Raw genomic sequence first — 22,851 nt, 5'->3', positions numbered from 1 at the left:
AATCAATTTTGCTCAGATCTGCAGCAGTGCTTTGTAGTTGCCTTAAGAAATGTTCCTTTTTCCATTCTTGTGTCTTATTCAGGTCACCTACAATGGCAGGGGGTCTATTTGCAATGAACAGGAATTACTTTATCGAACTTGGGCAGTACGACAGTGGTATGGATATTTGGGGAGGAGAAAATCTGGAAATCTCATTTCGGGTAATATTTTTGAGTTGTATGAAGTTCCTCTTTGCAAGAGATTAGGTCTTAATTAAAAATAAACACACAGACAATTATTAGAAATTACAATATGGAAACAAGCTATGTTCATAGGTCCCGGACCCAAAGTGTTGTCCTGAAATGTGTCCATGCTTCTCCCATATGTTTTTCTCTTACTCTTTCATTCAAATACTTATCGGTGATATTTAATAGAAATGATGGTGGGGTCTTACGCACTAATTGAGTTGCCCCTTTAATAAGGCCTGCCAAAATATATGCCACTGAGGTGCAATCTTGACCTGCCTTCCATAAGACCACCTGGAGCAAATTATGCTATGGTTTAAAACTGTTTGACATTGGTCTGTTCAGGATCAATTTCCTTCCAGGAGGTAGGCTGTGTGATTAGAATGGAAGTATGTCCCCTCCCCTGACAAAATTCAGCTCGTAGTTTCTGCTTTAGGCATAAACTTTGAGAATGCATTCCATGGCTTAGCATAATATTTCTCTTGCTCTCTATCCTAACCTTAAATGTAATATATTCCCACATTCTAGACCCATTCCTTATTCGTTGCAGCTATTACTTCAATCTTTCCTGTCCTAGCCAATCTCTGTCAAATCACCTTGCAATCTCATTTGTTCTAATGTAATAGCCACACTTTATTTCTCATTGCTAGTAAATGTGTAAAATTATTGTGTGGGGTTTAATTGAAAATTTCAAGTATCCTACATTATATTTATGGATATGCAACTCACTCACATGAATTAGTTGAAGCAAATGATATCTGTGCATTTAAGGGTAAGACAGTTAAGTAAATGGAGAAAGAAATAGAAGTTCATATTGATAGATTTAAATGAGGAAAGGTGTGAAGAGACCCAAGAGGAGCAATAACAACAGTTTGGACGGATTAGAAAATATGGGATAGAAACAGGCTATGTGGCCCATGTGATCAGTAAACTTCAAAATATAATAGTCCTAAAAGGCAGAAATTAGATTTTCTTTTATGAATGACCAGAAGAGAATGGAAACCCAATATTTATGGATGGGATCAAAAGCAAGTTCAGCGCAAATATTTTTGAAAGATTTCTAAAAGCAGCAGAGAAGTGAGAAAATGGAGGGATTTAAGATGAGTATTCTGGAGGGTTATGTGAACACAGTGGTGAACAGATTAGATGTCAATGGAGAAGCATTGGAATAAGGGGAAACCCAATGGAGGAGTGGAGACTGCATGTAAATAAAGGGTGAAGGAGATTACTGGTGCAGTTTAAGGCATTTGAAAGTGGAACAGGAATTATCTAGCTAATTCATTGGAACATAATGAGACTGAAATATGGAGGTTTGCTGTAGCAAACTGGAGTAGCTGGAGTTTATAGAGAGAAGAATGCATAGAACAAAATAATTCAGCCTGCAAACATTTCAGTAATCTTTGCAGAAATAATATAGATAGGTATTATAAGAAATAGGAACAGGAGTAGGCCATTTGGTTAATCAAGTCAGCTCCATCGTTCAATAAGATTGTGGCAAATTTGATTGTGCCCTTAAATTTCACATTCCTATCTACCTTTGATAATCTTCGATTTTATCTTCAAGTATCTATCTACTTAAATGTATTTAATGAATCTTCCTCCATCTATCTGTGAGGCGCTGTCTGCTGAGAACAAAGGAAATAAGACAAGGTGCAGTGAGTGGGGGAAGATACAAGAAATTTGGAGGACAGACACCATGGTCAGGCTCTGAATTGTAGAATTCAGTATTTAATCCAAGAGGCTGTAAAGTGCCTAGACTGCCAAAGGGGTATTGTTCCTCAAGCCTATGTTATGCTTCATTGGAACATAGCAGCCAGCCAAAAATAGAAATGTTAGCATGGATGTGGTTTATTGATATGGCAATACCTGGAAGGTTGGGGTCATTCCTCCAAACAAAGTGGAGGTATTCTTCAAAGGGATCACCCAGTCTGTGTTTGGTCTTGCAAATGTAAAGGAAACTGCATTGTGAGCAATAAATTAATTGGAAAAATTATAAATTAAACAGTGCTTCATGCAGATGGTATTTTTCTGGACCTTTGACAGTGAGGAGGGGTGACTAGGATGTTACACTTTGTGTTTGCATGGGAAGGTGCCACGGTGGAGTGAGGAAGTGTTAGGAGTGATGGAGGAGTGGACCAGAGTATTTTGGAAGGAGCAGTCCCTATGGAATGCTGACACTGAAGGGAAGGGAATATGTGTTTGGAGGTGACAGAAATAGTGGGGGATGATCCTTTGAATACGAAGACTAGGTTAGAAGGTGAAGGTAAAGGGAATTATTTTGCTGTTCCAGGAAGGACGGAGGACAGAAGTACAGGATCAAACACAAGGTGTGGGGTGTGGAATAATCCTTGCTTGAGAAAAAAATATCATGTTGGGAGGCAGCCAGTGGAAGTGGGATCACCAGAACAAATGCGACAGAGGTGGAGAAACTTGGGAATGGAATCTTTGCAGGAAGTAGAGTGTGAAGAAATGTAGTCCAGGTAACTGTGGAATTTGGTGGGCTTGTAATGGATATTGGTGGATAGCCTATACCAGAAAAAGAAACAGAAGTTAAGGAAGGGGAGAGAAGAGTCAGAGATGGACCAGGTCAAGGGGAGAGAATGATGGAAATTTACAAACAAAACTGATTGCTTTTTCCAATTCCAGATGAGAGCAGGAAGCAGCTTGAAAAAGTGGTGGGTGGTGGCCTAAGTAAGACTAGTAAAAAAATGTTCCATCTACCCCACAAAATGACAGATATTGCTGGGACCAGCAGTGGATATCCACATTCATATCATTTAATTGGAGAAGGTGGGATAGGTTAAATAATAAGTTGCTCAAAATAAGATGTAGCTCATTCATTTGAAGGATTATGGCGGCGGATGGAGACTATACAGGCTGCTTTTCAGGGAAGAAGGAGAGTGCCTTCAGACCATACTGATGAGGAATTGACATGTAAAGGAATTGTCTGTCTCTTATGAAGAGGAGATGGCTAGGGCCAGAAAACTGGAAATTGTGGAGCCAACATAAAAGTCTCAGAAGAATCATGAATATATTTGTGTCAAGTCGGAACAAAGGAAATAAGGGAGGAAGAATAATTTTATTAAGTTAGGAGAGGGCTGAAACAATGCCAGGACAGTCCTATTTCTGGATTTTGGAACGGACGTAGAAATGGTTGGGCACTTTTGGGAGATGATAAGCTTGACAGATATGGAGGGGAGATAAGGTAATTGACAGTTCTGGAAACAGCAGCCTGATGCCCAGGATCATGATCCTGGGGGGAGTTAGGAGGAAGTTGAGATTTAACAATCAGCCTCTGCCAAGTAAAGATCTGCACAGCAAATGACAACAGCACCACCCCTATCAGCAGGTTTGGTAAAGTCAGGGCTGGAACTAAGAGAGTGGAATGCAGCAAGTTCGGAGAGAGACCGGTTAGAGAGAATACAGTGGCCAATGTCACGTCAACATAGAATCATAGAATCCTTACAACGTGGAAACAACCTCTTCGGCCCAACAAGTCCACTCTGACCCTCCGATGAGTATGCCACCCAAAACTATTCCCCTATCTTATTATTCTACATTTACCTCTAATGGCCCTAACCTGAACACAATGGGCAATTTAGCATAGCTGATTCACCTATCCTGCACACTTTTGGATTGTGGGAGAAAACCAGAGCACCTGGAGGGAACCCACACAGACACAGGAAGAATGTGCAAACTCCACACAAACAGTCGCCCGCGGCTGGAATCGAACCTGGTTCCTGGCGCTGTGAGGCAGCAGTGCTATCCACTGAGCCAGCGTGCCACCCCAAAAGCAAGGACTTAACTTGCCCCTTCAGCTGCACCCTTATGCAGAGTTTTCCTACTTGACAGGGAGCCAAGCTTTTAATTAAGATGGTTTCCAGGTAGTAGATACTTTTGAAGAAACAAATCATAGAATCACTATAATATGACAGCAGGCCATTTAGCTATCAAGTCCACACTGACCCTCCAAAAGACATGCCCCATCCAGACCTACCTCATGACCCTACATTTCCCATGGCTAATCCACTTAGCTTACACGTCCCTGTGAAACTATGGGCAATCCACCTAACCTGCACATCTTTGGATAATGGGAGGAAATGAGAGCACCCAGACACGGGGAGAATGTGCAAACTCCACACAGACAGTCACCTGAGGAATCGAACAAGGGTCCCTAATGCTGTGAGGCAGCAGTGCTAATCACTGAGCCACCATGAGTTCTCAATGAAGAGATGAAGGTCAGTTGACTGGGTATACTGGAGATGGGAGAAAAGGTCTGTACGGTGGGAAGAGGACACCTGACCGAAGAAGTTGGCATGGATGTCAAGACGACAGCAGAAGAGTTCAGCATCATGTTGTGCCCCATTGATGTGGGGGATTTAAGGAATAAAGCTAAGTCCTTTGCTAATCACAGATCATTCAGCATCAGAGAATGAGAGGTCAGAGGCTCTCACGAATGCATGCCAAGAAGTGGAATTAGATGAAAATGCAATGTGAGGCCTGGGGAGGGTAGGAAGGATCCATAGGGTGGTGAACCCTTTGACTCTTTGAAGCTTGTGTTAGCTTAACAACTAGAAGAAGAGAAAAGTTTCTTGTTAAAGTTTCAAATGAAAAGAAGAATAAAATGGAACTGGAGACCATGATAGCTATGAGATGGTGTTTTTTTTGGAGAAGAGATCGAGAGTCTGCATGTGGCGGTGCAAGGCTGAGTGTTGGCCTCAGGGTCTGGTGGGAATACCTATTTGAGGAGCATTGTATATCTAGGAAATATCTGTAATCTCAATTAGATTTCAAACACAAGGATGGAACTTAAGTTGGAATTAATGCAGAGAAAGGGGGAGCAAGAAGCAGTCACTGAAGAAAGAGATGGGACTGTGAAAGGAGTTTTAGCTAACAATTTTTCAAAAACTAACAGAGTTAGAAAGCACTGAAAGTAAACAAACTGAAAAATAAAAACAGAAATTTTGTCAGCGAGAAGGGCAGAACTACTTCAGGTTGGATGTACCTGGAAGAGAAATGACACTGAAATAAAAGCAAGATACTGCGGATGCTGGGAATTTGAAACAAACACGTGAATACTGGAGAAACACAGCAGATCTGGCAGCATCCAAGGAGACAGAAACAGAGTTAACATTTTGATTTTTAGTTGCATTGGTTTCCTGGTACTTTTTCTCTAGCAAGTGTCAATATTTTACATTTTTCTCTTCCTTTTTCTACTATGCTTGCGATGCTTTCCTGTGTTTTAAGATAGACCTCTCAATTGAGAACTTTTTCAGCTGAACAAAAACATTCATACTTTTCTTTTTTTCAACACTCTATCTTTTCAACACATTCATTAACATCACTTCTGCCTCAGAAAGGGAGAAATTAGTAAACAGTTATGTGACTCAATAAGAAATTGGTGCATGACTAGACCATATGGTCCCTTAAGACTGCTCTACCATTTCATAATATCGTCGATCTTTTATACCAACTCCACTTTTCTGCTTTTGTTTCATATCCCTTGTTTCCTTAGTGTCCAGAGTAAATTCTCTATCTGGAATTTACTCAAGGACTGAGCTTTCACCAGCCTGAGGTACACATCTTCAAAAATACAGAAGAATAGAAATCTCTCTTTTATCTCAATCCTAAATCATCATCCTCCTATATATTATCCAACTTGTCTAGGAAATGGTTAGATATGTCAGCAGAAGTGTTTTCTGAAAGTAGAAACTCTGAATTGCTTGCTAATCCTTTTTGAATCTCTACATCTCAAAGATCCTTTAAGAGGATGTTTAAAATCATCCTCTTTGATCAAGCTTTTGGTCATTTGTCATGATAGTTCAATATGTGCCTTGGTGTCAGATTTTGTCTGAAATGCTTGTGATGTGATTTGGGACATTTTACTAAGTTAAAGACATTGTAAAAATGCAATTAATTGTTAATGTGTGATGTAGTTTACAATTCAACCATCCATTAAAAATTTAGGTTTTCACCGTATATGTAAATATTTGGCAGTATTCCCTTTAAACTGCCTGGTTGCGCAGTTGAGCAGCAATGCAGAATATACCTTGCAGTGCAACAAACAGGTCACATAACCAGTTTTTCATTAAGATGCACATGTGCATGGTTGCACAGCAATCTTAAAGGGACCATACAGAGCTTTAAAAAAAACAGACTGTGAGCAACAAAGAAAAATCAGAAGGAGCATTGTAAGTGCAAAACAATTTCCAATCAGTTATTTAATCAACTGTAAAAATTGTTATTTTAGACCAAACACCACTTTGACCTCTCATTTGGGGCTTTTCATCTGAACTTATAAATTGAATGTGGAACCAACATAGTTCACGTATTTGCAACATAGTGAATAATATACAACAACAGTGAATTTACTGGAACAGCCGGAACATAAATCTTGATAAATGACTATCATTGGAACCAAAGTAACTAGTAAAAATCAGTTTTATATATATATATCAAATCCACACTCATTTCAGTCATATTCCTCTTTGTAATTAATAGTTGTAGTACCAAAGCAATTATTCTAGCAATGTCAAACAGTACTTGCATTGTGTAGCATCTATTTCTTTCTTAGCATTGCTTTGCTTTGGATCTCATTGTAGGATTCATAAGTGCTCCTCAGATTATACTTCACACTCTTGCTCTTTTATTACTTAGCTGACAGTAAGAGAACCTAGATCTATGTTGTTTGCCAGTAAGAGATTTTCAAAAGGATAGTTCCGTCATACAAATAATAGGACATTAAAATATTAGTGTCATTTTCGCTAAGTCAAATTTTAGGGATAACTGATGCTTTTAGAACAGTCCATGTGAAATTTTATAGCTGCAAATAACCACTTCTTGTTTGCTGTAGCTAGCTAGAACACTCAAAATGATGTCAAATCAAGGTACATTGCCTCAGTTTTTATTTTTTCTGACTTCATGACCTTGCCTGCTGATCTCTTCATTAGTTGCATTGGGCACTAGCAGCTGCCTTACACTTCTGCCCAGTTAAATGTCACAGAGTTTTCTGGCCTTTTGCATGGATGTAAATTATACCGTGGCACTATTTTAAAAGGATAGGAGAATTCTTCTTGATACCTACTCAATATAAATCAATCAAATGACATCACTTTGCTCTTTGTGAAGCTTTCTGTGTGCAAACTGGCAGCCTGGTTTCCTGCATTATGTTAGTGACTACATTCTAAAATACTTATTTGGGTATAAAGTACTTTGAGATATTTAAACATAACAAAATATGCAAGATCATTTTTTTATAGTAGACTACATTCCACCTCCTATTGAGTGAATATATAACGGAACAAATTGACTTGCAAGAGATTATAGCAAGGTCTCTTATTTATAAGGACATTTTAATGCTCTGTTAGACGCAGGATTTAATAGGTTTATGGGAAGCAGGTTTACAGCACCAAGCCGGAAAATACACGTAAGAACAGACAGGCATAATGTGCACTACATGTCAAGTACTAAATGAAAGCAGGCAGGAACCCGCATCCAGATTTTTCCAGTATCACTCAAGTGGTTGTCAAGAAAATTTTGAGAATTGCTGGCATTGCTGCAATTAGAATTTTCTATTTGTCTCCATAGGAAAGCACTTGGCCTCTGTCTAGCAGCTGCTCTCAATGGGCTTCCTGAGATTAGGACTTCACTATTTGAACATTTGCAATTCATTATTAGCCAGCTGAGTTGGGCCACTGCAAACTGTCACTCTTCTATTAGTCAGTTAGAGTAATACATTAAGTTAATTTTTACAGTTGTGGCTGTAGCTCCCTATGGCCTAATGTAGGGGTGGGTGGTGGAGGTGAATGAACAGAGACAAACCCCTCTTTTAAAAGAAAAGTTTACCTTTGGCAAACTATAATTTGCAAAATTAAAAATGCTGTGAAGCCAGGAAACTGAACTTTGTTTATTACCTTACCTTTCTTCTTATTCTTCTTTTCTGTACCTTTGAATCAGATTTGGATGTGTGGTGGCCGTCTGGAAATAATTCCATGCTCTCGGGTTGGGCATATTTTCCGTAAACGCCGACCATATGGTTCACCTAGAGGACAGGATACAATGGCACACAATTCTCTTCGACTGGCACATGTCTGGATGGATGAGTATAAGGTATCTTTCTTATGTACTAAGGTTACCGCCCACTCTACAAATTAGAGCAATTCTGTGATTTTTCAACTGCCTGGATGCCTTGTTTTGCTTTTTCTCAAAGTAGGAGAAGAGTTTGCAAAAACCAATGCCATCACCATCAGTTGGTGAATATTTACCTTTCTTTGATGCAGTTATTTTTTTTTGTTCATTTTGTTTTCTCCTTCTGCATGACTATGTCCTTTTAGGTCAATCCGAAATTTGGTTGTTCTCTAATCTGTTTATTTGCATTCAAACAATGAGGCATGAATTAGCAGACATCTGCTGTGACTGAAATTTATGAAATTCGTGTGCAAAGTAAAAATGTGAGTTATCTTTGAGAGAAAGTTTTAGACAAAATGGCTGTGGTGAATGTCTACCCTATTATCTTTTAAGCAAGTGACGCAATGGAAAAGTTTATGGAATTTTCGCTACATGCTTCTGATAGCTTCAACAGGTATAAGAAAACATTCTTCCAAGAGGCAGCATAACTCAGGCTAATGCTGCAAATCTGATTTATTAATTACCATACATTCTCGATTAGGTTTGAATGCCAGATTCTCGAGTATACAAAATGATACTTTGCCATCAAATCGATTACAAACCTAAGCAATGGTTGAGGATAGCACTGGCTCAAAAGTAGAAGACAGAGCGAGATGGTGGAGAGTTGTTTTTCAGACTAGAGGCCTGTGACCAGCAGTGTGCCACGAGGATTGATGCTGGGTCCACTGTTTTTCATCATTTATATGAATTATTTGGATGTGCACGTAAGAGGTCTGGTTAATAGGTTTGCAAATGACACCAAAATTGGAGGTATAGTAAACAGCGAAGAAGTGATATAACAGGATCTTGATCAAATGGGCAGATAGGCCAAGGAGTGACAGATGGAGTTTAATTTAGATAAATGTGAGGTGGTGCACTTTGGAAAGGCAAATCAGGGCAGGCCTTATACACTTAATGATAAGGTCCTGTGGAGTGTTGCTGAACAAAGAGACCTTGAAGTGCAGGTTCATAGTTCCTTGAAAGTGCAGTCACAGGTAGATAGGAATGATTAGATTAGATTACTTACAGTGTGGGAACAGGCCCTTTGGCCCAACAAGTCCACACCGACCCTCTGAAGAGCAGCCCACCCAGAACCATTCCCCTACATTTACCCTTTCACCTAACACTACGGGGCAATTTAGCATGGCCAATTCATCTAACCTGCACATCTTTGGACTGTGGGAGGAAACCGGAGCATCCGGAGGAAACCCATGCAGACACGGGGAGAATGTGCAAACTCCCCATAGGGGAGGAATTGAACGCGGGTCTCTGGCGCTGTGAGGCCGCAGTGCTAACCACTGTGCGACTGTGTCGCCCAATAGTGAAGAAGGCATTTGATATGTTTTCCTTTAGTGTTCAAAGCATTGAGTAGAGGAGTTGGGGGGGTTATGTTGTGGCTTTACAGGGAATTGGTTAGGCCACTTTTCAAATACTGCGTGCAATTCTAGTCTCCCTGCCATACGAAGGAAACTTGAAACTTGAAAGATTCAGAAATGATTTTACAAGGATTTTGTCCGGAGTTGAGCAATAGGAATAGGCTGGGGCTATTTTCCCTGGAATGTCGGAGACTGAGCATTGACCTTATGAGGTTTGTAAAATCATGGGGGACGTGAATAGGGTAAGTAGATAAGGTCTTTTCTCTGGGGTGGGAGGATCCAGAACCAGAGAGCAAGAGTTTTGGGGTGAGAGGGGAAAGATTCAAAAGAATCTAAGGGGCAGCATTTTCATGCAGAGGCTGGTGTGTATGAAATGAGCTCAGAGGAAGTTGTGGATACTGACACAGTTACGACATTTAAAAGATGTCTGGATGGGTATATGAATAGGAAGAGTTTAGAGGGAAATGGACCGAGTGTGGGCAAATGGGACGAGATTAGGTTGGGGTATCTGATTGGCAAGGATGAGTTGGACTGAAGGGTCCATTTCCGTGCTGTACATCTCTATGACTCTAAGTAACAATCTGGATAGGACAGTAAAAGTGTTTTCTATATTCTCCCCCTCCCACTCTGCCTAGGACATCCAAGTCCTAGGCCATCTCCACTGCCAAATTCAAGCAACGCCTCATCTTCTGAAATTGGGACCTTCCAATCACATGGCATGAACGTTGACTTTGCCAGTTTCCTCATCTCCCATGCTCTCCCACCTCATCCCCCATCCCCCCACCTCATCCCAGACCCAACCGTCCAACTCAGCACTACCCTCTTGAACTATCCCACCTGTTAATCTTCCTTCCCACCTATCTGCTCCACCCTCCCCACTGATCTATCACCATCACTCCACCCCATGCATCAACCTATCGCCTTCCTAGCTATTTCCCCCCCACCCCCTCAGCCCCACCCCACCCTCCTATTTATCTCTCAGCACCCCCCACCTCCCCCACATTCCAGATGAAGAGCTTATGCCCAAAACGTTGACTCTTCTGTTCCTCGGATGCTGCTTGACCTGCTGTGCTTTTCCAGCACCCCAGTTTTCAACTCTTTTAGATTCTTCTTGAGCAAGGAGGGTGAAAGTTCTCGGGTAGTTTGGAATGTGGAGCAGGCTTGAATGACCTGCTCCTCATTTGTATGTGCAATATATGTGCTGTTATAAACAACCATAATAACCCTATTTCCCACCCTGGAATCTAGACCTTATGGTTATTACTTATTGTTGGTTCCATAGCAAATTGCCTTTATTTTCTGTGGAGATAATTAATACATCTCATACATGAATTTCACTTTTCTGAGACTTGAAATAGATAATTATCTTAAATATTAACTATAGGTTATTTTATAAATTCCAGGAACAATATTTCGCCCTGAGACCTGAGATGAGAATCCAAAATTATGGTGATATCAGTGAACGAGTTGAGTTGAGAAAAAGGCTCAAATGTAAATCATTTAAATGGTATCTGGACAATGTGTACCCTGAGATGCAAATTATTGGACCAGATGGAAAAACCAGGGTGCAACAACCATTGTTAATTAACAAAGCTGTGAGACGGCCAAAGGTTCTCCAACGTGGAAGGGTAAGGGTTCAATGTAACGACAAATTAGCTGATAATTTTTCGAAATCTGCAGTTAAAGCTTCCTAGAGCCATTTTTGAGAAAGTTATCAATTTAGTCTTCATTACTGTCTACTATAAATAACTTTATTATAAATTCCTGATTTTAATTTCCTCAAACTTTACAACCTGATATTTATGCCAAATTTAGTCTTTTTTTCCCGTTTGCAACTGTCTGAAATTCCCTGTGAATTTAGGGGAATGATCCAAACCCAAACAAAGAACAACTTTAAACTTTTGGGACCTGGAGATAGCATGCAAGTTAGACAAGTTTCCTTTTTAATATGTCTGAAGGTGAGAGTTTTAGACCTGTGAACCATCCTAAATCAGACTTCCCTACATTCTGTTTTCCTGCTGATCAGTACAAGTGTTGCACACTAGGGACATTAATCAATAGGAATCAAGCATCTTTTACCAATTCTTTGACCAACAGTACGTAAATACCCTTGCAAAATCCTTTGCCTACTCCGTGCCTGAAAGGCAGGACTAGACTGCCCTTCCAAATGTTGAGTTGAAGCTTGAGCCTCTAAGGACCAACCTCCTAAGAACATACAACTATCAACATCTCAATGTTTAATGATATAATATAAACTTTCTGTCTGCTCTGCTGTAGAGTCTGGACTATCATCTGATAGGAACGCTAGAGGATATAAAAGATCATTAGGGACTCACTGCAAGATGGTAATTACTGTTAGCCATTTGTATATTGCAGTAAAAGTAATAATCTGTTCTGCAGTTTTTGTGTGCAGAGAGTTACTGCAGCAGGTGGTGACCCTGTGACATTAGGTGACTTGAACACCACCATGCTGTTTATTAGAGGGTAGACAACTGGGAGAGATGTTGGACATGACTGTTACTGCAGCAGTATATGGATTAATAAGGTGATAAGTTCTTCAGTGAATTACAGCTGTGGTGGTCCTGCTGTAGACAAATATTGGAACCTATTTATTATGCAGATCAGGCAGGAAAGTGGAGTTGAAGTGCATGATCAATGTGACCTTAATGAATGGCAGAGTAAGCTGAAAGGACTATGTTAATAGAACATAGAATATTACAGCGCCGTACAGGCCCTTTGGCCCTCGATGTTGTGCCGCCCTGTCATACTAACCTGAAGCCCATCCCACCTACACTATTCCATGTACGTCCATATGCTTGTCCAATGACGACTTAAATGCACTTAAACTTGACGAATCTACTACTGTTGCAGGCAAAGCATTCCATACCCTTAGTACTCTCTGAGTAAAGAAACTACCTCTGACATCTGTCTTATACCTATCTCCCCTCACTTTAAAGTTGTGTCCCCTCGTGTTTGCCATCCCCATTCTTGGAAAAAGGCTCTTCCTGTCCACCCTTTTGTTGTTACTTCTGATATTATTTCTTATATCTTCCTGCTTTTTCAGCATTCTCTAAGTCATCAATGTTCTTTTTTCTCGTTGTATTGTCCAAGTGTAACCTTTGTTGCAGACCAGAATTGAATAGAACACTGCAAAGGTTCATAATTCAGGTAAGGGGACATTCATTTTGGGTTATATTTCCAGACATCAGAATAATTAGCTGAGGACTCCCAGTGGTCAGCTTCAGAAGGACTCTAACTGGGTCATGAATTCAACTCATGCTCAGCTCAGTCACTGAACATAGGATTCCAGGAAACATTATAATCAAATTGTGCAGCAGATTTATTTTGTCCCAAGCAGCCAGGATGTCAAACTTGCTGTACATTTTTTTTTAAAATTGCAGGTAGTGGTGTTTCCATACGTTTGCTGCCCTTGTCTTCCTAGGTGGGAGATGTTCTAGGATTGGAAGGTGCTGTCCACAGAGCCTTGGTGCTGTGCATTTATAGATGGTACATACTGCTGCCAGTGTGTCTTAGTACTGGTGGAATGAATGTTTGTGCTGGGTGATGGGTCGTGAATCAAGCAGGCTGCATTGTTCTGAATACTGTGGTACTTCTGGAGTGTTTGGTGGGGCTGAACCTGGCAAGGGAGCATTCCATCACATTCCTGATTTGTGCTTTTTGGATGGTGGACAGTGTCTGGCAATTCAGGACGTCAGTTAGCAGTCATAAACTTCCCAGCCTCTGATCTGCTCTTGAAGCCAGAGAATTTATATTACTGGTTAATTTAAATTTCTGGTGGTATATATTTCCAAGAAAGGGTGGTGAATTGCTTGCAGGGTGAATATACTATTAGTGACATTCCTTCTTCTAGATGGTAATGGTCATATGTTTGGAAAGTGCTTTCTAAGGACCCTTAGTGAATCTTTGCAGTGTATCTCGATAATAGTGGTGGTGGTAGAGGGAGTGAATGTTTGTAGATGTTCCGATCAAGTGAGGGGAGGCGATTGCAATGTAATATTATTTCTAGTCTATTAATGTAGAAACTCAGCTAATGTTCTAAGGATGCGAGTTCGAATCTTGCCATTGCAGATGGTGGAATTTGAATTCAAATTTTTTTTTAAATCTGGAATTAAAAGTCTACTGATGATGATGAAACCAATGTCAATTGTCAGAAAAAACTATTTTACTAATGTTCTTCAGGGAAGGAAATTTGTCATTCTCATCTGGTATGGCCCACATGTGACTCCAGACCCATGGCAATTTGGTTGACTCTCAACTGCCATCTAATTCTTGTATCAACTGCTACGAAGTCTCAACGCTTGTATCAATCGCTATGGTACCAAAAATGAAACCAGATTGACCACATGGCATCAATCTAGACACCAGAAAAGACAATGGCAGAAACAACCTTAATAACCCTCAAAAGTCCTCCTTATTAACATCTGTGGCCAGTGCCAAATCTGGGAGAGCTCTCTCTCGTAGTCATGCTTATGGAATACAGCAGTGTATAGATAGATTGGAGAGTTGGGCAGAGAAATGGCAGATGGAGGTCAATCCATGCGAATGTGGGGTGTTTGCATTTTGGCAAGTCTAATTCTAGAGCGAATTGTACAGTAAACAGAAGAGTCTTGGGAAAAGTTGATGAGCAGAGAGATCTGAGAGTTCAGGTCCATTGTACCCTGAAGGTTGCTGCACAGTGGATAGAGTGGTCAAGAAGGCATATGGTATGCTTACCTTCATCGGATAGGGTATTGAGCATAAGAGTTGGCAGGTCATGTAAAAATTGTACACGACATTGGTTCAGCTGCATTTAGAATACTGTGTACAGTTCCGGTCACCACATTATCGAAATGATGTGAATGCTTTGGAGAGGGTGCAGAGAAGGTTTACAAGGATGTTGCCTGGTATGGAAGGTGCTCGCTATGAAGAGAGGTTGAGTAGTTTCGGTTTGTTTTCATTAGAAAAAAGGAGATTGAGGGGGGACCTGATTGAGGTTTACAAAATCATGAAGGGTATAGACAAGGTAGATTTTTCCCAGGGTGAAGGATTCAATAACGAGAGGTTACGCTTTCAAGATGAGAAGTGAAAAATTTAAGGAGATACACGCAGCAAGTACTTTACACAGAAGGTGGTAGGTGCCTGGAATGCGTTGCCAGCAGGGATAGTAGAGGCAAGTACAGTTGATCCATTTAAGTTGCATCTGGACAGATGCATGAGTAGGTGGGGAGCAGAGGGATACAGATGCTTAGGAATTGGGTAGCAGGTTTAGACAGTGGCTTTGGATCGGCTCAGGCTTGTAGGGCCGAAGGGCTGGTTCTGGGCTATAAATTTTCTTTGTTCTTAGGTAAAAGACCTTTACTATTCACCTTATCTAAGCCCCTCATGATTTTATAAACCTCTATAAGGTCACCCCTCAACCTTCTATGCTTCAATGTAAAAAGTCCCAGCAGCCTCTCCTTATAACTTAAATCCTCCAACCCCAGCAACATTCTAGTAACTTTTCATACAAATACCAGATGATGATCATTTCTAATAAGAGACAATCTAATCACTGGTATTGCTATTCAATCGTATTACTATCATTGAATCCCTGTATCAAAATCCCAGGGATTACCATTGACCAGAAACTCAACTAGACTGACCATATGGCTGCAAGAGCAGGTCAGAAGCTCGGAATACTGTGGCAAGTAACTCACCTCCTGACTCCCCAAAGCCTGTCCACCATCAACAAGGCACAAGTCAGGAGTGTGATGGAATACTCCCCACTTGCCTGGATGGGTGCAGCTCTGACAATGCTTAGAAGCTTGACATCATCCAGGACAAAGCAGCCCCATTTGATTGGCACCACATCCACAAGTACTCACTCAGGTGGTGGCCTAATGGGATTATCACTGGACTGTTATTCCAGAGACCCAGGTCATATCCAGAGGACCCAGTTTCTTGTCCTGCCATGGCAGATGGGGGAATTTGAATTCAATAAACATCTGGAATTAGGAGTCTAATAATGACCATGAATCTATTGTCAATTGTTGGGAAAAACCCATCTGGTTTACTAACATCCTTTAGACAGGGAAATTACCATCCTTACCTGGTCTGGCCAACATGTGACTTCAGACCCGCAGCAATGTGGTTGACTCGTAACTGCCTTTTGGGCAATTAGGAATGGGCAATAAATGCTAGCCTGCTCAATGCTACCCTAATAAATGAATTAAAAGAAAAGCTCTCTCCACTATTGATGCTTAGCAGTAACAGTGTGTACTATCGACAAAATGCATGACAGAAATTCATCAAAGGTCCTTAAACAGCATCTTCCAAAGCCATAGTCACTTCCATTTAGAAGGACATGGAAAATAGATACATGGGACAAGATTATTCACCATCCTGACTTGGAAATATATCACCATATCTTCACTGTTGCTGGGTCAAAATCCTTAGGGCATGTGTATCAACCCTCAGGGTGTGGACTGCAGATGTTTAAAAATGCAGCTCACCACCTTCTCAAGGATACCTAAGAACGGGCAATAAATACTGGCCAGCCAGTGATGTCAATGTCCCACAAGTGAATACATTAAAAAAGTGGACTGTTTTGTCTTGGATGGTGTCAAGCCTCTTGAGTTGTTGGAGCTGCACTCATTGAGACAAGTGTGGAATATGCCATCACACTCCTGACTTGTGCTTTGAAGATCATGGACTGGTATGGGAAATCAGATGGTGAGTTACTTGTTTCAGGACTCATAGCCTCTGACCTGCTCTTGTAGCCACAATGTTTCTATAGCTAGTCCAGTTCAGTTTTTGGCCAATGGTAATTTCAAGGATGTTGACAGTGGTGTATTCAGTGATAATAATACCGTTGAATGTCAAGGACAATAGTTATGGATGTTGGTTTGCTCGCTGAGCTGGAAGGTTCATTTCCAGATGTTTCGTCACCCTACTAGGTAACATCTTCAGTGGACCTCAGGCAAAGCACTGCTGATAAGTCCTGCTTTCTATTTATATGTTTGGGTTTCTTTGGGTCGGTGATGTCATTTCCTGTGGTGATGTCATTTCCAGTGGTGAAGTCAGTTCCTGTTCTTTTTCTCAAGGGGTGGTAGATGGGGTCTAACATAACGTGTTTGTTGTTAGAGTTCCAGTTGGAATGCCTTGCTTCTAGGAATTCTCGTGCATGTCTTTGTTTGGCTTGTCCTAGGATGGATGTGTTGTCCCTGTCGAAGTGGTGTCCTTCCTCATCCATATGTAAGGATACTAGTGAGAGAGGGTCGTGTGTTTTTGTGGCTAGTTGGTGTTCATGTATTCTGGTGGCTAGTTTTCAGCCTGTTTGTCCAATGTAGTGTTTGTTATAGTCCTTGCACGGTTTTTTGTAAATGACATCCTAGGATAAGCCAAACAAAGACACACAAGAATTTCTAGGAGCATGGCATTCTGATCCGAAACTCCGTCAAAAAATACATCGAGTTAGATCCCATCTACCACCCTCTGAGAAAAAGAACAGGAAGTGACTTCACCATAGGAAATGACATCACCGACCCAAAGAAACCCAAACATATAAATAGAAAGCAGGACCTATTAGCAGTGCTTTGCCTGAGGCCCACTGACGATGCTACCTAGTAGGGTAACAAAACATCTGGAAATGAACCTTCCAGCTCAGCGAGCAAACCTATATCCAGAACCTCAACTTGAGCTACAAATCTTCTCAAAACTTGCTAAGACAATTGTTATATTCTGTCTTGTTGGAGATGGTCATTTCATGTCACTTACGTGGCACGCATCTTGCTTGTTACTTGTCAGCCCAAGCTAAGGTTATGCCGAGTTGTTGCATTTAGACATGGACTACTTTCGATGAAAATGTAAGTGGTCTGATTAGTAATATGCAGGCAACATGAAGATTGGGTAGTGAGGAAGATTATTAAAAGGTGCAGCAGGATATAAGTAAGTTGGAAAGGTGCGCGTTAAATGGAAGATAGTTTTGAGTTTAAGGTGATGCAAGAGGGAAGTATACAGTAAATAGCAGGAGTGTTGATATCTAGACGGATCTTGGTGTACTCCATGAAAGTGGCAACACAAGTGGATAATGTGGTAAAGAAGCCATAAAACATGCTAGTCTTCATTCATCTGGGCGTTGAATATAAAGGTTGGCAAGTCGTTTTGCAGCTGTACAAGATTTAAGTTAGGCCACATTTGGAGTATTATGTGCAGTTCAGGTTGCCACGGTATAGGAAGGCTTTGGAGATAGTGCAAAAGAGGTTTAGCAAGATGTTGCTTGGATTAGTGTATTAGCTACAAGGAGAGGTTGAACAATCTTGGATTGTTTTAGCGAGAGTGTCGGAGGCAGAGAGTGACCTGATGGACGTATATAAAATTATGAGAGGCATGAATAGAGTGGATAGTTGTGGCCTTTTTGCCAGTGTGAAAATGTCAACACTGGGGGTATTAGGTTTAAGGTGAGACGGGGGTGTTTAAAGAAGGTGTGTGAGGCAAGTTTTTTTACACAGAGGGTGGTAGATGCCTGGAAAGTGCTGCTAGGGAGATGTTGGAAGCAGATACATTAGCAAAGTTCAAGAGGCATTTGGACAGACACATGAAAAGGCCATGTGCAAGTTCAGAATAGCATCATGATTGGCACAGATATGGTGGGTTGAAGAGCCTGTTCCTGTACTGTAATATGCTCTATATTGTACTTGCAAATATTCTTTTCCCCACAAACCTATATTTCCATGAATCAATGTAACTGAAGAACAGTTAATTTGCTGTAATGAGATTCCAATTAATTTAGAACCTTTGAGACATAAAAATGCTACACTGTTTTGCAGAGAAGTAAGTAACCTTTAGCTGAATTAAAGTATATGCGCTTGCTGTATTCCCTGAGTAACTTTTCACTGCTCCTTAATCCTATCCAGCACTCATAAGTATGTAAATCTTTTAGCACTGTAGCTGCAGCATTTTACTAGTGTTTCTGTTATCCACCTGCTCAGATACAGCAAACCTCATGTTTTCAACTGTGTAACTTTATTATGAAATAATATTATGAAGAGGAGAGTCGACAAGATAGAAGGGAGAAATTGTTTTTTAAAATTTGTATATATTGCATTTAAACAGATTTTACACCCATTACTCATGACCTTGGGGCGAAATTGCTTTATTTGCTGTTTGAGAAAAGGCATTTAAATTATATCGATTCAATTCTTTTTAAAAGAAAAGCTGAGTCATTTTAAATGAACTTTTCAGATCTCCTGTGGCACTGCTTGCTGATTCGAAGTATTGTGATGCTTAACTATTAACCTGGACTGTCCTATTTGAGGCTGACTGCTCTCTCTGATAAGGAAGTCTCAATACTCTAGCCCAATTAATTACAGCTGTTTAAATTTGTAAATTTCTGGTGTAGATCAGAAAAATTATTGACTTTCTATCTTTTTGCGGATTATTTTCTCATTTGCAACTAAGTGTGTTAGCCTTGCATTAGATTTGATAACTTCAACAAAGTTAATATTAGCAATTCTCTTTCAAATCATTGGAATCTAATCAAAAACACTTTACTTGCTGTTTGTTCCCAGTCTTGCTAGGAAATGATCCAGACTAGAGTCATAGAGTCATGTAACATGTAACATGTAACAGACCCTTCGGCCTAATTATTTCATGCTGACCATGTTTCCTAACTGAACTCGTCCCATTTTCCTCTGTTTGGCCCATTATCCCTCTGAACCTTTCCTATTCATGTTACATTTGCAGCATTCATAGTTGCTGTATGGCTGGTCAAAATCCAGCTAAGGTGTCACTCACAAGAAGATATGGAACAAGTAAATGTATTTGCAGTTCAAACAGTTGCAGCACTGTTGGAGCGAGGCCTGAACATTTGGGGTCATATGCAGTTAGTGACAAAGTAAGCCAAGTTTTCCTAAACAACAGGTCACGATCCCCAAATCCCAAAATATGGAGTTGTGAGCTGCGAGGCAGCATTGCTGTTGTGGAGCTCTGGTCCAGTCCTGGCAACTACGTGGTCCCTTAGAATCTCTCAATTCCATTCATAATGGAAGTAGTGTACCTTGCTCATTTTTAAAGCCTGAATCCCATCCAGAAAATCCCAGTGGGAAAGTAGCTACCTTTTTTAGTTAAATTCTGCACTGACATGTCTCTCAACCACTTCCCCCAACCACCCTCCACTACCTCAAGTCTTTCAACCTTTCACCTACCCCTACAGGTTCCCACCTTCCACCTTCTACCCTCTGCAAGTTGGGTCTTGTAAATTTTCCAAGTGCCGAAAGGAGATAATGATCAGAAAAACATCTGGGGATACAGCGTTTGAAATGATTTGAAGAATGACAATAGAGCCAGGACGTACTAAAGCTGTGATAGCCTCACACTAGGTGGTGATCTGAACCTATCTGATCTAAAGCTGCAAACATGACACCAGACTGTACAACTGCATACCAAGAGGATTGATATGTCACAAGAAACAAATTCAGTAACAAGCTTGCTTCCATGGTCTTGCATCAACTGAAGGCATTGAAATTGAATCCGAATTTATCAGGGTTTTCACATTTCCTGCCTTCACATTGTATTGCTGATCTAGCTTGTAATGTTCTGCCAAATTTTCCTCTACCATGTTTACAAGACTCTCTGCATTATCTTTATAAGTCCTGGATCCAGTCACAAAATACATCAGAATACCCATTGACAATGAAAAGGTGATCTAAACAGCTGATCGTACAAAGACTAGAGAAAGCAAATTTAAGGTTTTAAGCAAGTAATGCAGGGAGTGATGTGTTGGAATACTTTTTATAAATTAAACGGATCTTGCTGTCTGGAAGGGTGGTGGAAATAAAGGAAATTGAGTAGGCTGTTAGGGAAATAAATTTGCAGAATTATGCGCATACAGCAGGAGAATGGGATTGACGAGATTTCTCTGCAGACAGCCAGCATAGGCCTGATGGGCCAAATGGTTTCTTTCTGCATTATAATTACCCTAAAACTACATGGTTGATTTAAATCTGTGACAAGAAAAATGCGAACCTTTAATAGATGCCATTAATAACACCCCAATTTTAACTGCGTTCACTTGGACTACACTGCAGTAATTAAAAGCAGTAAACCAAATTTCAGGAGGGATGATTCTGTCTGACAAACTAATGGAGTTTAAGGAGGTTGTAGGTATGGTATTACAATGGATGCAGTGTACATAGATTGTTTCAAAACCATTGACAAGGTACCACACATGAAATTACTGCTGAAGTTTAAGGTTCATAAATTCGAGAGAGGATATTAAACACTGACTGAAAGGGATGAGCTACTATGTCCTGTCATGATTTTTGTTGTGTGACTGGTTTTGTTCATTTTCAGTGATTTGATATGATCAGAAAAAGCTTTGCATGCAGGAAGTGTGGTTAGGGTCTGGAATGCGCAGTGGAGGTAGATTCAATCAAACCATTCAAAATGCAGTTAAATATTGAAAATGAAAAATGTGCAGTGTTGTAGGGAGAAGGAAGGGGAATGGCATTAAATGATTTAATGGTGGATTAGACTCAGGGTCAAATGGCTCAGTTTGCTCTTATAAGTTGTGGTCTAAAAACATCCACAGGTTTTAGGCTTGATCACAAGTGAAAACATGTCTCTGTACCTTGTCAAAATCTTTCAGCATTCTCCTTACAATATAAAGAACTACTTTAACACATTTGACTCATTTTGTCAGTATTGACACTTTGAATGAAGTGAAATGTTCATTCAGTGTCAACACCGACACAATGGGTCAGATGTGTTATATTGATTCTTGATATAAGGAGAAAGCTGGAAGATTTTGACAACGTACTTGGAGTGCAGGTTCATAGCTCCTTGAAAGTGGAGTTGCAGGTAGATAGGATAGTGAAGAAGGTGTTTGGTATGCTTTCTTTTATTGGTCAGAGGATTGAGTACAGGAGTTGGGAGGTCATGTTGCGGCTGTACAGGACATTGGTAAGGCCACTGTTGGAATATTGCGTGCATTTCTGGTCTCCTTCCTATGGGAAAGATGTTGTGAAACTTGAAAGGGTTCAGAAAAGATTTACAAGGATATTGCCAGAGTTGGAAGATTTGAGCTATAGGAAGAGGCTGAACAGGCTGGGGATGTTTTCCCTGGAGATCAGAGGCTGAGGTGTAACCTTATAGAGGTTTACAAAGTTATGAGGGGCATGGATAGGGTAAATAGCAAAGTCTTTTCCTTGGGGTCGGTGGAGGGCATAGGTTTAGGGTGAGAAGGGAAAGATATAAAAGAGACCTAAGGGGCAACTTTTTCACACAGAGGGTGAAACATTTATGGAATGAGCTACCAGGGGATGTGGTGGAGGTTGGTACAATTGCAACATTTAAGAGGCATTTGGATGAGTATATGAGTAGGAAGGGTTTGGAGGGATATGGGCTGGGTGCTGGCAGGTGGGACTAGATTGGGTTGGGATATCTGGTCGGCATGGACGGGTTGGAGCGAAGGGTCGATTTCCCATGCTGTACATCTCTATGACTCTGTGTTTCCACTTGTGATCAAGCCTAAAACCAGTGGATGTAATTATAAGATAGCGAGTAATGAATCCAATAAGGAACCCGAGAGAGTCCTCTTTGTCAAGAAAATGGTTATGGCGTGGAACATGCCACCACTTGTAGATATTGTTGAGCATAATAATTTCCTAAAATTTGTCTGGACTCAAATTTGTTATTGTCCTACCTGTGTTTCACAATGACATATACGTTGTAATCTCCACTAATGGCATGACCACAAACTGTGCAAATTGGGGTCAAACAAGGTTGTGTCATTATAACAACCCTTTTCTCAATTACCCTAGTGGAAATACCGTAGAAAATTACTCTATGGAATGGAAGTAATGTACAGACCAGATGGGAAATTGTCAAAAATTCTCCGTTCAATCCAAGACCTCTTTGACCTCAGTTAGGGAGTTCAGAATGCAGATGATATTTATGTTCACACTCAGCAGTAACTTCTTCATCACCTCCGTGCATTGACCAGAGTATTTGAGACCCAGGATCTCTAACCCAGGACTAAAGTCATGATTTTACTGGGCAGCAGTGATCCCTGTGCTCCTAAATGCTTTAAAGCCTTGGATTACCTA

The 22,851-nt window shown here is 40.6% G+C and overlaps 1 protein-coding gene across 8 annotated transcripts in view; it reads left to right on the top strand.

The window, feature by feature from the left end:
• Nucleotides 1–22,851, top strand: part of galnt11 (UDP-N-acetyl-alpha-D-galactosamine:polypeptide N-acetylgalactosaminyltransferase 11 (GalNAc-T11)) — a 171,733-nt gene that overhangs the window by 143,479 nt on the left and 5,403 nt on the right. For 6 of the 8 annotated variants that reach the window (XM_060825149.1, XM_060825145.1, XM_060825147.1 and 3 more), the window contains 3 exons: nucleotides 83–200; nucleotides 8,181–8,333; nucleotides 11,170–11,394. In XM_060825149.1, coding sequence (XP_060681132.1) covers nucleotides 83–200; nucleotides 8,181–8,333; nucleotides 11,170–11,394 — 496 coding nt within the window. Of the gene's footprint in view, nucleotides 1–82; nucleotides 201–8,180; nucleotides 8,334–11,169; nucleotides 11,395–22,851 lie in introns of those variants that run through there. The other 2 variants (XM_060825151.1, XM_060825152.1) reach the window with 2 other exon arrangements.

This window comes from Hemiscyllium ocellatum, chromosome 5, assembly GCF_020745735.1.
Source record: "Hemiscyllium ocellatum isolate sHemOce1 chromosome 5, sHemOce1.pat.X.cur, whole genome shotgun sequence".
In the NCBI taxonomy this organism is placed as follows: domain Eukaryota; kingdom Metazoa; phylum Chordata; class Chondrichthyes; order Orectolobiformes; family Hemiscylliidae; genus Hemiscyllium; species Hemiscyllium ocellatum.
This window is presented reverse-complemented; position numbering and strand designations above follow the sequence as displayed.